We start from the raw sequence: 12,883 nt of genomic DNA, 5'->3' as shown, positions 1-12,883 counted from the left end.
ATTGTAAAGTAACTATTGAATCTGTCTGCCCTTGCTGGGCTGCAAAGCCCCTGATAGTAGTGATGAATGCAATGAATATGTATGAGGCTTACATTGAAATGAATGGGCCTGGTTGTATTTCCTTAATCATCATAAATTCTTATTTTCTTCTCAGTCAAGCAGACAGCACAAAACTCCCATCTTTGTATGGGCTCCTTCCAATGAAATAAACATGCATATAAAAAAAATGCAATAAAGAATAAAATATTGATTCCATTGTCTGAAATACACCACAGTAAAGGTATTTTTTGTAATTTTATTAAAATGCCAACCACTGAAAAAATGGCCTGATTCAGTGTAATAGAGTGTGAAGTACATGCTGTATGTACATATCACTGAGAACTATATATGTGAAAGGAATAAACCATGGCGGGCTGTTTCATTATTAGAAAATAATAGGACTTCAAGGGAGAATCGATGGCTTCACGCAGGGATGGCTGTGGCAACCGGAAATAAATCGGTGCTCTATACCGCATGTGTGAACTTGACTTGCTCCCATCCGCCACCGTAGCCTGCTGATCTATTATGGGGTATAGACTACTTTTACCTAATTGGTACAATGTGTGGATTAAGTGAGTGAATTTTCCATTTTTATTGGGTGTTGAAATAAACCTAGTTTAATATCAGATAATGATACTATACTTTCAATGATATCAGAGCACTTTTTTCTAAGACACTAGTTAATTTTATAGATTTTTCCATTTTTCTGAAGTCCTGTCATATGCTCCTCAAGACAAGATGGTCAGACCCTCCCGTAGTTGATTCTGAAGAGTTGTTACATAGTGACTTTGATTTCCGCAGCTATGGTGTAAAGATTTATTTCCGGTCACCATAGCCTTCCTTGCAGCCGTCTGCTTAAAGTCCCTAACGTACAACGGGGGTGGTGACGCTTAACCACCCCTGAAGTACATTATTTTCCAAAAAGGGACAGCCCGGAGTGGTTTATTCTGCTTATGCAACGGTTACCAACATATTGGTTACTTTTATCTTTATTGATTTTATCAGCTTAAATTGAAATATTCTTCAGTGGCCCTTTGGGCATATTGTTGAATGGAATATAGTGGTGCTGTACGCAAGAAAAAAGAAAAGAAGAAAAACCTTTCAAGGGTTTTTTAACATCTACAGTCTGCGGAAACAAATTATTTCAGACTGAGACATAGATCACAATCTGGTAGATTATGTAACAATCGTATGGACGGTTTTAATAAAAACCTCTGTTCAGTAAGCTTGAGTGTATACAGTAAATCCACTGTGGAAAATTCCATATTAATCCAGAATGTTCCATGAAGCTGAAGCTTTGAGCAACACTTCTTGGCAGAAATGAAGAATGGGGTAGGGTCTCCGATTTTATGATGAATAGTACTAATAGCCCCCCATGATAACTGTGGTGATGTACAGGTGCCCTTACATCAGAGATTTCCAGTATGGATTAAAGCAGCACAGGGCATCAGCCGTATTTACCACAGAGGAGAGGAAATGCAGTTATTTCTGGAGAGTGCCACCCATTCCTAACATACCATGATGCAACAGAGGGAAAGACTGAACGACGCAAAAAAATGAATAGAAAACATAGCTTTCTATTGTCTTTTCCTCGCTGCTTGTGTGCAACAACAAACATGCAGTGCAATGTCGTTCAGCTTGGTTTCTTTGCTTGCTTTGACTCTTTAAATTACATTTCGCTGGTGCAACCCACCTCCAAAGAATTGCGATTGGTGGAATGGCATTTGAACTTCCGTATTTCGTTCATGCTTAGGTGATATTATGGACAAAGAAACTAATGCATGAAGCAGAGAAGCACCCACTTCTTTGTGATGTCTCTAGTAATTTATACAAGGACCTAAACAAAAAAGAAACTGCACAACTGAAGATTTTTTGGTCTATGTCACCAATTAAGTGGGTAGTGCTCAGTATCAGTAAATCAGTACTGATCAGACTACAATATTTTAAAAATGTATTTAGGCTAATAACTTAGTATTTTCTGTAATAAGACGTACTACTCAGTCATTTTCATCAGGAGAAGAATAGGAAAAAATACTAAATAAAGTGAATGCCCACTCTGCAAGATAATTGATTCCCATTTTGTGACTCTGCAACACTCAGGATACTTTCCAAAGCAATATCGTTGGGCATTCACCCATTCGTGGCATGTCTGGATTCGGCATAAGGATATCATACTATGGACCTGCCAATTACAATTGTTTCATAATATGGCTTTGGAGTGGGTTAGTGTAAACGATCCAAGCAGCAAAGCCCAGAGTTAAGAATTTTGTGCACACCCCCACCCCCATGAGACAGATGCATCATGGGAGCCCATTGATGAATGCTATTCTCGTACACAGTGGCCACATCACTTGTCTCTTGGTACCAGTGCTGGGCACAATGTTTTTGCTGACATCCAAAATCTGTTTTTGGTGCTGAATATTCAAAAGCCACCTACAAATGCTTTGTAAGCTTTTAAAAAAGACATCACTGTGACAAACAATTCCTTAGCTGCTATATGAACACAAGCTAAATATTGCAAACAAGCATGTTTTTGGCTTTTGACAATTTAAGACAACTAACTCTTTTAATATGTTATGAATAGATACATCAAAAATGGGGTCATATTTAGGTGCAGAGAAAGATCTTGCTATGCCAACACATCCTGTTCTCTAATGATGTTGTTGGGAAATTAATAAACCAACAGCAAGTGCCTTTTTTGCTGGGAAACAGAAATAGAGCATTCAAAGTGTTTTGGGACTGTTCACTTTCCCATGAGGGTTAGCTTGATGTCTTCACTTCAAATCTTGAGCACAACCCCCAAAACAAAGATGAACTGAAAGAGGCCGCAGTGAAGGCCTGGAAAAGGCATTTGTCAGATTGTTGCTGCTCTGAGCCAGAAACCTCTAGCCCTCAGGAATGGCCAATGAGAAGAGAGTCGTGCACTCCAGCAGATTGATATCTGCAAACAACTTTTCCTAAGTTCCTGGGTTTTCAAACTGAAAGCTTTTGGACAGTCAGATTTGATATTGTGGCTTTTTTCGACAGCTTAAACGCTGAATAGATTTAGCAAATTCAGCTTTTAACTGAACTGAAACTGAACACTGAAAAAACTGAATTGCAATCCATACATGCGCAACTTTTTGAAATTCAGATTCCAATCACAGCAATCTGTTGTAAAACTTTCAATATAAATTCAAATGATGAAAAGTTCAATGTAATAAAATTACATTTGAAAACTGTATATATCATTTCAAAATATGAAATACAAACTCTGATTTACTAAATTCAAATTAATTTGTCTGGTGCCACACAATTTACACCATGTGAAAGCCCCTCAGATCCTTAATTTTGAAATAGAAACCCCTCTCTGCTGATGTGTGGTGCTGGAGTTGGAGCTGTCTAAACACAGAGGGGGATGGCACGTTGCTTTATTTTCTCCATCCATGCCATTCAGTTCAGCCAGGATATCGTAGGGCTGGTCTCCTATTCTTCATTCGAAAAAATATTGGAGTTCAGAGCAGAGCAATAACTCAGAATCTGTGGCACCGTGGGCCTGAACGCCTACTGTTCATTAAATATTCATGAGCATTAATGCTGTCACCCCATGATCTGTGGGTGTCACCACACCTGTGTTCGCTCACAACCCCGTAAGTCTGAAGCCCGCCTGCTGGGAGAGACTCCGTTCTCGCTTGATGGTGGAATGCGATAATTACGGCTGAACCTGCCGAGACAGTTCCCCTGGCAGATTATGCACGCCTCTCCACTTTATGACTGAGTTTTGTTTTCGCTTGCCCTTGTGTTTGCTTCTGCAGGGTGACGACGTCCTGACGGTGATCAAAGCGAAGGCTCAGTGGCCTGCATGGCAGCCCTTGAACGTGTAAGTAGCCCTGGCTTTCTCATGCGCCTGCATCAGTTTCGTGTAAATATCACGGCACGTGGCAGGTTTTTCCCAGGAGACAAGGAGCTTACTTGATGGACGTGGGAACAAAACTTTAGTCTCACATGCCACAATGCAGTGACACAATCACATCGCCAGAAAGTGGGCCTCACTCTACTAAATCACATGATCAGATTCCATGTCTGACACCAGTGTGGCTCTGCTAGCAACATTAGCCCACTTTGTGACCTCTACACCGTCATTATTTGTGTTGTTATTCCTACCCTACTAAACATTACCTAAATATTGTAGGTTCAGATACAGCACATTGGTATTTACATTCCAAAAGAACCAATATGTTTCTTTCGGAATGTTTGTTTTATTATGTTTCACCATTAATCATTAGTATTTTACTTAAAGCTGCACGTGTGGTTTTATTTGTAATCTGTATTCTGATCTGTCTTATGCTGACTAAGGAGTTCAAATATTTTTGAAGTTCTATACATGTGCTGTGGCTTGTTCCTTGTTTAAGCAGTTTACTTTAGAGTAGTTGAATAAGAAAGCACGTAGTTGCATAGTGTTCTGTACTATGTACAGTGTCTGCAAATTGCTTTTGCCATCAATTGTTCTTTGAACAAACTCATTGACCTTGGACCAGAAATTACTGGAAGACACTCAAGAATTACTGGAAGAAATTGTGTCAGTCACTCTAAAGCTAAAAAATTATTTTCATTGGCAAGAGCGTCTTCCAGCAGTGGATTAATCTGGGAAGGCTTGTTTGACTGAATTGCATATTCCTTTAAAGCAGTGGTCTCCAACCCTGGTCCTGGAGAGCTACAGGGTCTGCTGGTTTTCATAGTAACTCTGCACTTCATGAATCAACTAGAGCAGTTGATTACACAGTTAACTCAACTCACCTGGTGTCTTGGGTCTCAATTGGGTGCTGATTTTAAGGTGAAAACAAAAACCAGCAGACCCTGTAGCTCTCCAGGACCAGGGTTGGAGACCACTGCTTTAAAGAGACTAAGTGCATTTGAATTCCAGTGTGAATGCATTTTATTGAATTCCTCCATAAACGTGTTTGATGGATTTCCATTAATGCCTTTTACATTTGACACTTATAAGCATGTCAAATCTTTTGAAAACCATTATCTGAGTTTTTGGTTTCCTCAGAGAACTGTGTTTTGTATTGTGTCATTTCGAGAGGGGACCAAAAAGAAAACAAAAGAAAATTTGAATCAATGTGGGAAACGTGTATGTATTTTAATATCTTCTCCCAACAGCATTATCATTCACACCTGAGGCTGACCAATATGGGAATTTTGAGACTGATATTGATACCGATCTTATAGGGGAAAAATTCACAGATTACCGGTATGGTGGCCACCATGGTGCATGTTTGAGCTGGAATGAAAATAGACCTTTTTCTATGTGGATTGTGCACAGATTTTGCCACAATTTGCCAGAAGATTTTCTTAAAAAAAAAAAAAAAAAACTAAAGTTTATTTATATTTTGTTATGCATCCACCCATTATCTATACGCGCTTATCCTGAGCAGGGTTGTGAGGGGTGCTGTAGCCTATCCCAGCGTGCATTGGGTGAGAAGCACCTTGGACAGGGCATGCACTCACACACTCATACCTATGGCCAATGTAGAGTCTCCACTTAGTCTACCTGCATGTCTTTGGACTGTGGGAGGATACCGGAGTACCCGGAGGAAACTCACGTGGACACGGCGAGAACATTCAAACTCCACACAGAAAGGCCCCAAGCCGAGATTCAAACCCACAACCTTCTTGCTGTGAGGTGACAGTGCTACCCACTGCATCACTGTGCCACCCTGACCATCCACACTGCCAGTCAGATTGTGCCACATTATGAAACAAGAAGAATAGCTTCCCTGCATTTGCACCAGCCAGGGAGCTCCTATTGTCCTCATGAATGTCCCCTATTGTGCTATAAACTCTCACTGGGGACATACAACTTCTTTTCACAAAAGTAAAGATTTGTATCCATGTTTAAGTGTAGAAATACATTTACTGTAGGCTATAAATAAGAGAGAAAATGAGCAGAGTAGCCTGCTGACTATATATATGTATCTGTGAACATATGCCTGAAAATGCTCTGAATCCACTAGTGGGTAGATGAGCAAGCAATAAGCAAAATTACTAGTAACTTACTCACTGTTGCCAACTTGGTGACTTTGTTACTAGATTTAGCAACTTAATTTCAAAAAAGAGCTGAACTTTTTGAGCAGACATCAGCTTCCTTGAAAAACAGTCACCAACACTACTCAGTGGGTCTGCAGTCTTTCCTGCTATCACTACAGCTTATATAACAGCAGCTGGTTAGTGAGTGCAGAGACTTTTTAGTGACTTTCTGAGCATACTTCAGGCCACAGCACACACGCAGATATATTAATTTATACACATACAGTGCCATGAAAAAACATTTCCCCCTTCCTGATTTTCTCTATTATTGCATATTTGTTACACTGAATGGTTTCAGATCTTTAGACAAAATGTAATGAGACAAAGGGAACCTGAGAAATGACAAATTTCATTTTTTAAATTCATTAATTAAAAAGGTTATCAAACATCAATATCACCCATGTGAAAACGTAATTGCCCCTTTAAACTAAATAACTGGTTGCACCACCTGTAGCACCAATAACTGCAACCAAAAACATCCTGTTATTTTATATCAGTATTTTACATCACTGTGGAGGAAAGTTAGCCCACTGTTCTTTGGATGGTTTTCAAGCATGGACTGCTTGTTTCAGGTCCTGTCACAGAATGTCTACCGGGTTCAAGTGAGGACTTTAACTAGGCCACTCCAAAACTTTCATTTTGTTTCTTTTCAGCCATTCAGATGTGGACTTGCTTTTGTGTTTTGGATCATTGTCTTGCAGCATAACCCAATTATGCTTCGCTTCATCTTGCAAACAGATGACTAGACATTCTTCTTACAAATTTTCTGGTACAGAGTACACTTCGTGGCTCCTTCAATAATAGAAAGTCATCCAGGTCCCGAAGCAACAAAGCATCCCCACATCACAATGCCACCACCAAGTTTAACTGATGGCATGATGTTCTTACTGTGAAATTTGCTTTATAGCTGTACGAGCCTGTAAGACACGTTATTCGTTTTATTAAAGACCGCGCAACTATTTTCCCAAAATGCCGGTTTATTCCATATGGGGTAAAATTGCGTTTGTGGTATGTATTCGTGTGTCAAATATCTAGCGTGTGTTTCCGTTTAAATGTTTTGGTTGAATAACATATCACCGCTATTTTCACTGGCCTTTACAACCACGTTAAACGTACTCACATCCGCGTCTCAGCTCCATGCACTGCCAAACGGAGCAGGAGAACAAGCCAACCTAATGTAGCCGGGGGGGTAGATGGAAGCTACCACTACAGCCTCAGATTACGGGGGAATTTTTGTATTTATTTCTAATTTGCGTGTTGATCATTTCGAGTGCCTTTATTTTCTTTTCTTAGGTTAAAGATTATTTATGTAATTGGTTTCATGTTTTCTGTATTGTTCATTTATTGTAGTTTGGCTGTTCTAAGCTAATTAATTTAATTTTGGTGGTTCATGCCAGGGGAGGGGCTACTTGTATAAAGCACTGAGTTCAGACTTCCTCATGGCAGCCCTGACTCAACATGCATAGCAGACTTTGGGCCACAAGGCATAGCCAAATTTTGTAAAGAACTGCAGTTTTTCTTATTTCTTTATTTTTTCCTTTCTTAGATACAGTTTTTATTTTCTAGTATAAATAAAATCTCCTGGTTCTTTGACGTCACTGCTGCTTTGCCACGTTTGTTTGCCTCAGGCTATCGGTGTTACCCTTGCAATGGGACCCCTGTTATCCAAAAAGTTCCACTTTTGGCTCATCTGTCTATATACCATTATCCCAAATGGATTGGGGACCATCCAGGTGCTTTTTTTTGTAAATGTGAGATTAGCACTGTTTCTCTTGGTCAGCAGTGCTTTTCACCTTGCTACTGTCCCATGAATCATTTTTGCCCAGTCTCTTTCTTATTGTCTAGCCATGGATACTGACTGTAGCTGAGGCTAGAGGGCTCTGCTGTTCTTTTAATGTTATTCTGGGATCTATTGTGACTTCCTGGATGAGTTCTTGCTGTGCCCTTTTTAGCTGGCTGACCACTTCTGGGAACAGTTCACCACTGTTTCAGGTGTTCAACATTTGGAGATAATGACTCTCACGGTGGTTTGGTGGATTTCTCGAGCCATAGAAATGGCTTTGTAACCCTTTCCAAACTGATTTATTTCATCAACATTTTTCTCGTCTCTTCTGGATTGGTCGTGGCATAGTGTGCTTATATAAACTTTGTGGTGACTACTTCACACTGATGGTAAGGTTCAATATGAGTGAGATTTAGTTTTAACAGGGCTGGCTGCAGTCAAGCCTGGTTGTGTTAAATCAGCTGAATCAATTGAATTTTGTTAAGTGGTTTATTGAGTAACTAAGGTGGAAATTACATTTTCATATGGGTGATATTGGTGTTCGATAACGTTTTTCATTATATAAATAATAAAATGATTAAATGAAATTATAATTTAAATAAAATTATTTTTAAAAATCTGTGTTGTGTTTACTCATGTTCAGTTTGTGTAATATATTTTGTCTAAATATCTGAAACCATTCAATGTGACATGCAATTACACAGGGAGGGGGCAGATACTTTTTTCACAGCACTGTACCTGTAGCTATTTCTTATAGATTTAGTTGGCAGTTCTTTTTGAAGGAATCTGTTGAATATCAGTGTGCTGACAGTGAAATAATTGGTTTTCAGTGGTCCTGGAGCATAAATTAGACGCTTGGTTAGTTGTAAAATTGTGATTGTTTCTCCAGACAAGGTGCCCAGTCAAGACAGCGTTAGTATCTTTGAAGAGGAAATGAAGATGTGCAAGCAATGAAACATGTCACAAGCTTGAAGTGGATTAAGAGTGGTGTGTACTCTGCTTCAGTACAGGCAAATCTGTAGCTAAAAAAATAAATAATTATAACCTGGAAAATCCCTTTGCAACAGTGCTGCTGTAAATCAAAATGTGGATGTTTCCTATTCTTTTCATATTTGTCTCACATTTATTTTTAAAAGATGTGCCTTCCTTTCTGCAGTAGGCACCTATTGGTTTTCAGGAAGGGTTTCTTCCTGCTGCGTTTTTCAATACCCAGGAAATCTGGGAGGTCTTACTTTTATCTGTGGCAGCCATATTAGGCGGAAAAAAGGCTGCCGGGATGCATGAAATTTTTTTTTTTTTTTAACTGTTTCCACCAGTTTACCTCTTTATGACTGCATGTGTGTGGATATATGTATGTACAAACATGGCTTTGTGTATGTGTGTGTGCGTGCACGTACGTGTGAATATGTTTGTGTGTGTACATGTGTGTTCACGCGGTGACACGTTGCCATGGAAACTGCAGTAGTTTACCCTGTTGCCCCAAAACAACACGCATCAGGTTCCGTATTGGCAGAGAGAGGTTTGGCAGATACTTCTGAAGAGTGAAGCAGTGAAGGAAGATGCTGTAAAGAGGATGCGATTTCCATTGCAGCTATGAATGTTCAGTTCTAGCCTGAACTAGAATCACGTGACATGGATAATCAAACCCTGCTCCCCTACCAGACCTCTCTGCTCTGCACTGTCTGGTGGCTGAGCTGTCCTACCCGTTTGGGGACACACATGCAAATTATGGCTGTTCTTACTGTGCACATTGTTCAATAAGTCACTATACACGAGCCTGTGTGTTTAATTGATTCATTTGAGTGTAACAAAAGGAAGGTCTGAAAGGCCAGTTTTTTTTATTTATTTTTTTTTAGTTTTTTTTTTCAGTCATAATCAGCGGAATCCGTTTGGGCCAAAAATGTTTGACTCCTACCTAAGAAATTAATCTGTGGTTGATTTCTTATGTAAGCGCCAGCCGTATGTAAGACTGGCGCTGGTATTGGAGCAGGATGTCCATAGCCTAAAATAAATTCATGAAAACAACCCAAATTGGCTTCATTTGCTTAAGAACAGTTAATTAGGCCATGCCTATTGTGAGATCTAATTGCAGTTAGTATATGGTATGCAGTGCATGACACAAAGGCCATTGAAGGTTTGACCAAAATATACTCTAATATTGACATTAACAAAAGGTTTCCTTAACCCATCATAATGTGATTTAAGTAATTCAGCATAGAACTGCATGGAAACAAACAGGCATAATGCTGTATGAAAGGCGAAGCATGCCAGGTTTTGAATCAGGTTAACTGGAGGTGGCAGTTAATAAGTTCAACCTCTCTACATCCTGTGCCCGAGCTCACAACCCAGATCTGATTTCTTTAACAGAATATTTCTTACTCAAATAGTTCCCAGACACCTATTCCGCCGAACTTTGCTGGAGTATAAGGTGTTGTAATTGCTTGCTTGGCATGCAGGTTCTGTGACAATTGGAAAATAATTCCCTCTCACTGCTCCTTTTCAGCTCAGCAGCCCTCTGCCACACTCCATTGTGTTGTCAACACGGCACACTGGGACTGCTGGATTCTGTCTAATTTACTGTGCACAGCACAGTCAGTATTTTAATGACAGGAAACATAAGCAAGTACAAGGATGCATAGGTCTGGTTTGAATAAACACATCTCTGAGTCTGACTCACTGTGAAATTCTTGGAGTTCAGCAGTAATCAGAATGTACACTTTTACTCAGTTGTAACTAACAGCTTAGGAGAAAAGTTGATTGAGTAAAGGCCATTGTCTAAACTTTATCATTGTAGACTTTGAAAGGCTGAATTAATACAGGTGTGTGCATGTGCGTGCGTACACGTGTGCACAATATGTATGTATAGGCTACATTTATATTGTGTGTTCATGTGTCCAGAAGGCGCACTGTTTACAAAAGTGTGAACATTTAGGAGACAAAGTACAGATATGTATGAAATTTAAAGTTGAACTCATTCAGGATTGCTGGTGACAGATGTTTACCGGGGATTCCTGTGCAAGCCTTAAGAAAACATGATTATGAGTGAGTAAATCCTCTTTCATATTCATATTCATCTCTCTCTCTCTCTCTCTCTCTCTCTCTCTCTCTCTCTCTCTCTCTCTCTCTCTCTCTCTCTCTCTCTCTCTCTCTCTCTCTCTCTCTCTCTCTCTCTCTCTCTCTCTCTCTCTCTCTCTCTCTCTCTCTCTCTCTCTCTCTCTCTCTCTCTCTCTCTCTCTCTCTCTCTCTCTCTCTCTCTCTCTTTCCTCTTCATCCCATCTCCCCACGCAGGCGGTCAGCCCCCTCAGCGGAGTTCTCAGTGGACCGGACGCGCCACTTCATGTCCTTCCTCACCATGCTGGGCCCCAGCCCCGACTGGAACGTGGGCCTCTCAGCCGAGGACCTCTGCACCAAAGAGTGCGGGTGGGTCCAGAACCTGGTGCAGGACCTGATCCCCTGGGATGCTGGCACTGACAGTGGGGTCACCTATGAGGTAAGCGCCTCCAACTGAAGCTTAACTTGCATTTGGAACCTGTGCCCATATTTCACAGAGGCCCCAATTCACAACTGTTACCTTGAACTTTTAAACAGCATGCAATCTAGGTTGGCCACTTAAATTCATAAGTGGAACTGTTGGTCGACTTTCCTTGTTTATCGAGGCGCGCCATGATATTGCTTTAGTATTGCTTCAGCTCCAGCAGGGGAATAAGAAAAGTAAACAGAAAAACAAGTGCATGCAGCCACAGACAAGGGCTTTGTTTTTGTTGCAATGTCCTGTATTTAGCTGAGTGGCTGCCACAATAAGTCGGCTTTGCTGTGTAATTCTGTTATTTTTATTAAACTCTATGGAAACTGAATCCTCAAGGCTCTGCCACCATTAAGTCTAGAGTTACATGACTGTGCCATCTGCTGGCCTAAAAGTCTATCAGAATGGAAGACTTGGTGAACATAGGTCAGCCAGAACACCAAATCACAGTATTGGAGTTAGCCCCAGTACCATTCCACATAATATACACGCTAAGACCTTGCTAGGACTTGTGATGTCTACATTTATAAACAGAGTTATTACATTTTTCCATTTAGGTCTGATCTTGAGAGAATAACAAGTGACTATATAGAGCAAGACTAGCAGAACAGAGCTAGACATGGAAAACTGACAATGTACAGAGAATACATGTTGATTTGAGGAGCGCAGGGTGCATGTAACGCGCGTACTCGCAAATAAGAGATCAGAGGTAATGACTAATTTGGATCTGGATACATAAATAACCACATCACCAAGCACCATTGGTTAGCCTTAAGTGATGTATAAAAAAGAAAGTGCATAATGTTTTACAGTCAAATGTAATTCTGTTGAATGTTGTAGATTTAGTAACTAGTAAATTGGAGTAAAAAGGAGATTTCAAAGTATTGCTTTTTTCTGCACTCCAGGAAATGTTTGCATTACACCTACTCATTGACTCCACACAGTACTGAAGTCATTTGCTGTTAAACAGCCGGGGAATGCCAGCCTCTGGCATCTGACACAGTCAACAGTGAATTGTGAGCCAAGCCAATCATACTACATATTTTAGATGTTGTGATATCCTAAACTGTGTGGCACGTTTTCAATCAGTGAATCAATTTTGTATGTGCCATTCACAGAGTTATTGTAACTCAGTGGTTCACAACGGACATCTTCCACTGAGGGAAGAGAAAGGAGTTTTGACAGAATGTTGTTATGTGAGCTATACAATGTTACATAACTAGAACGCCTCCGTAATTCTTTTCACAGGCATTCAAAACATACTGTTTTTTGTTCTGTAATTAGGCACATCCACCAAGTTTATTTTTGTTACTTTTAACAAACATCATTTCCAAAGCTCTCCAGAAGTAAAAGCTTGAAGCCTACTAGGCTATTGAATTTTACGGAGGTTTACTGAGGTCTGCTTATCTTTAATTGGTCCTTTTGAACTCCTAATGAACTCAACCCTGTAAGTCACCTAATGCTTGCTA

At 40.1% G+C, this 12,883-nt stretch overlaps 1 protein-coding gene and 1 long non-coding RNA gene across 2 annotated transcripts in view; one reads left to right on the top strand and one right to left on the bottom strand.

Moving 5' to 3' along the window:
- The window catches only part of LOC135255250 (uncharacterized), a 36,396-nt gene extending 29,100 nt beyond the window's left edge, over positions 1-7,296 (bottom strand). Inside the window, exon 1 of the long non-coding RNA XR_010330131.1 lies at positions 7,229-7,296. This is a non-coding gene — a long non-coding RNA (uncharacterized LOC135255250). The remainder of the gene's footprint in view (positions 1-7,228) is intronic.
- Positions 1-12,883, top strand: part of spon1a (spondin 1a) — a 94,099-nt gene that overhangs the window by 73,021 nt on the left and 8,195 nt on the right. Inside the window, exons 7-8 of the mRNA XM_064336152.1 lie at positions 3,834-3,898; positions 11,180-11,381. Of these exons, the coding sequence (XP_064192222.1) occupies positions 3,834-3,898; positions 11,180-11,381 (267 nt within the window). The remainder of the gene's footprint in view (positions 1-3,833; positions 3,899-11,179; positions 11,382-12,883) is intronic.

Source organism: Anguilla rostrata, chromosome 5 (genome assembly GCF_018555375.3).
Source record: "Anguilla rostrata isolate EN2019 chromosome 5, ASM1855537v3, whole genome shotgun sequence".
In the NCBI taxonomy this organism is placed as follows: domain Eukaryota; kingdom Metazoa; phylum Chordata; class Actinopteri; order Anguilliformes; family Anguillidae; genus Anguilla; species Anguilla rostrata.
Note: the sequence above shows the minus strand (reverse complement) of the source record. Positions and strands in the feature narration are given on the sequence as shown.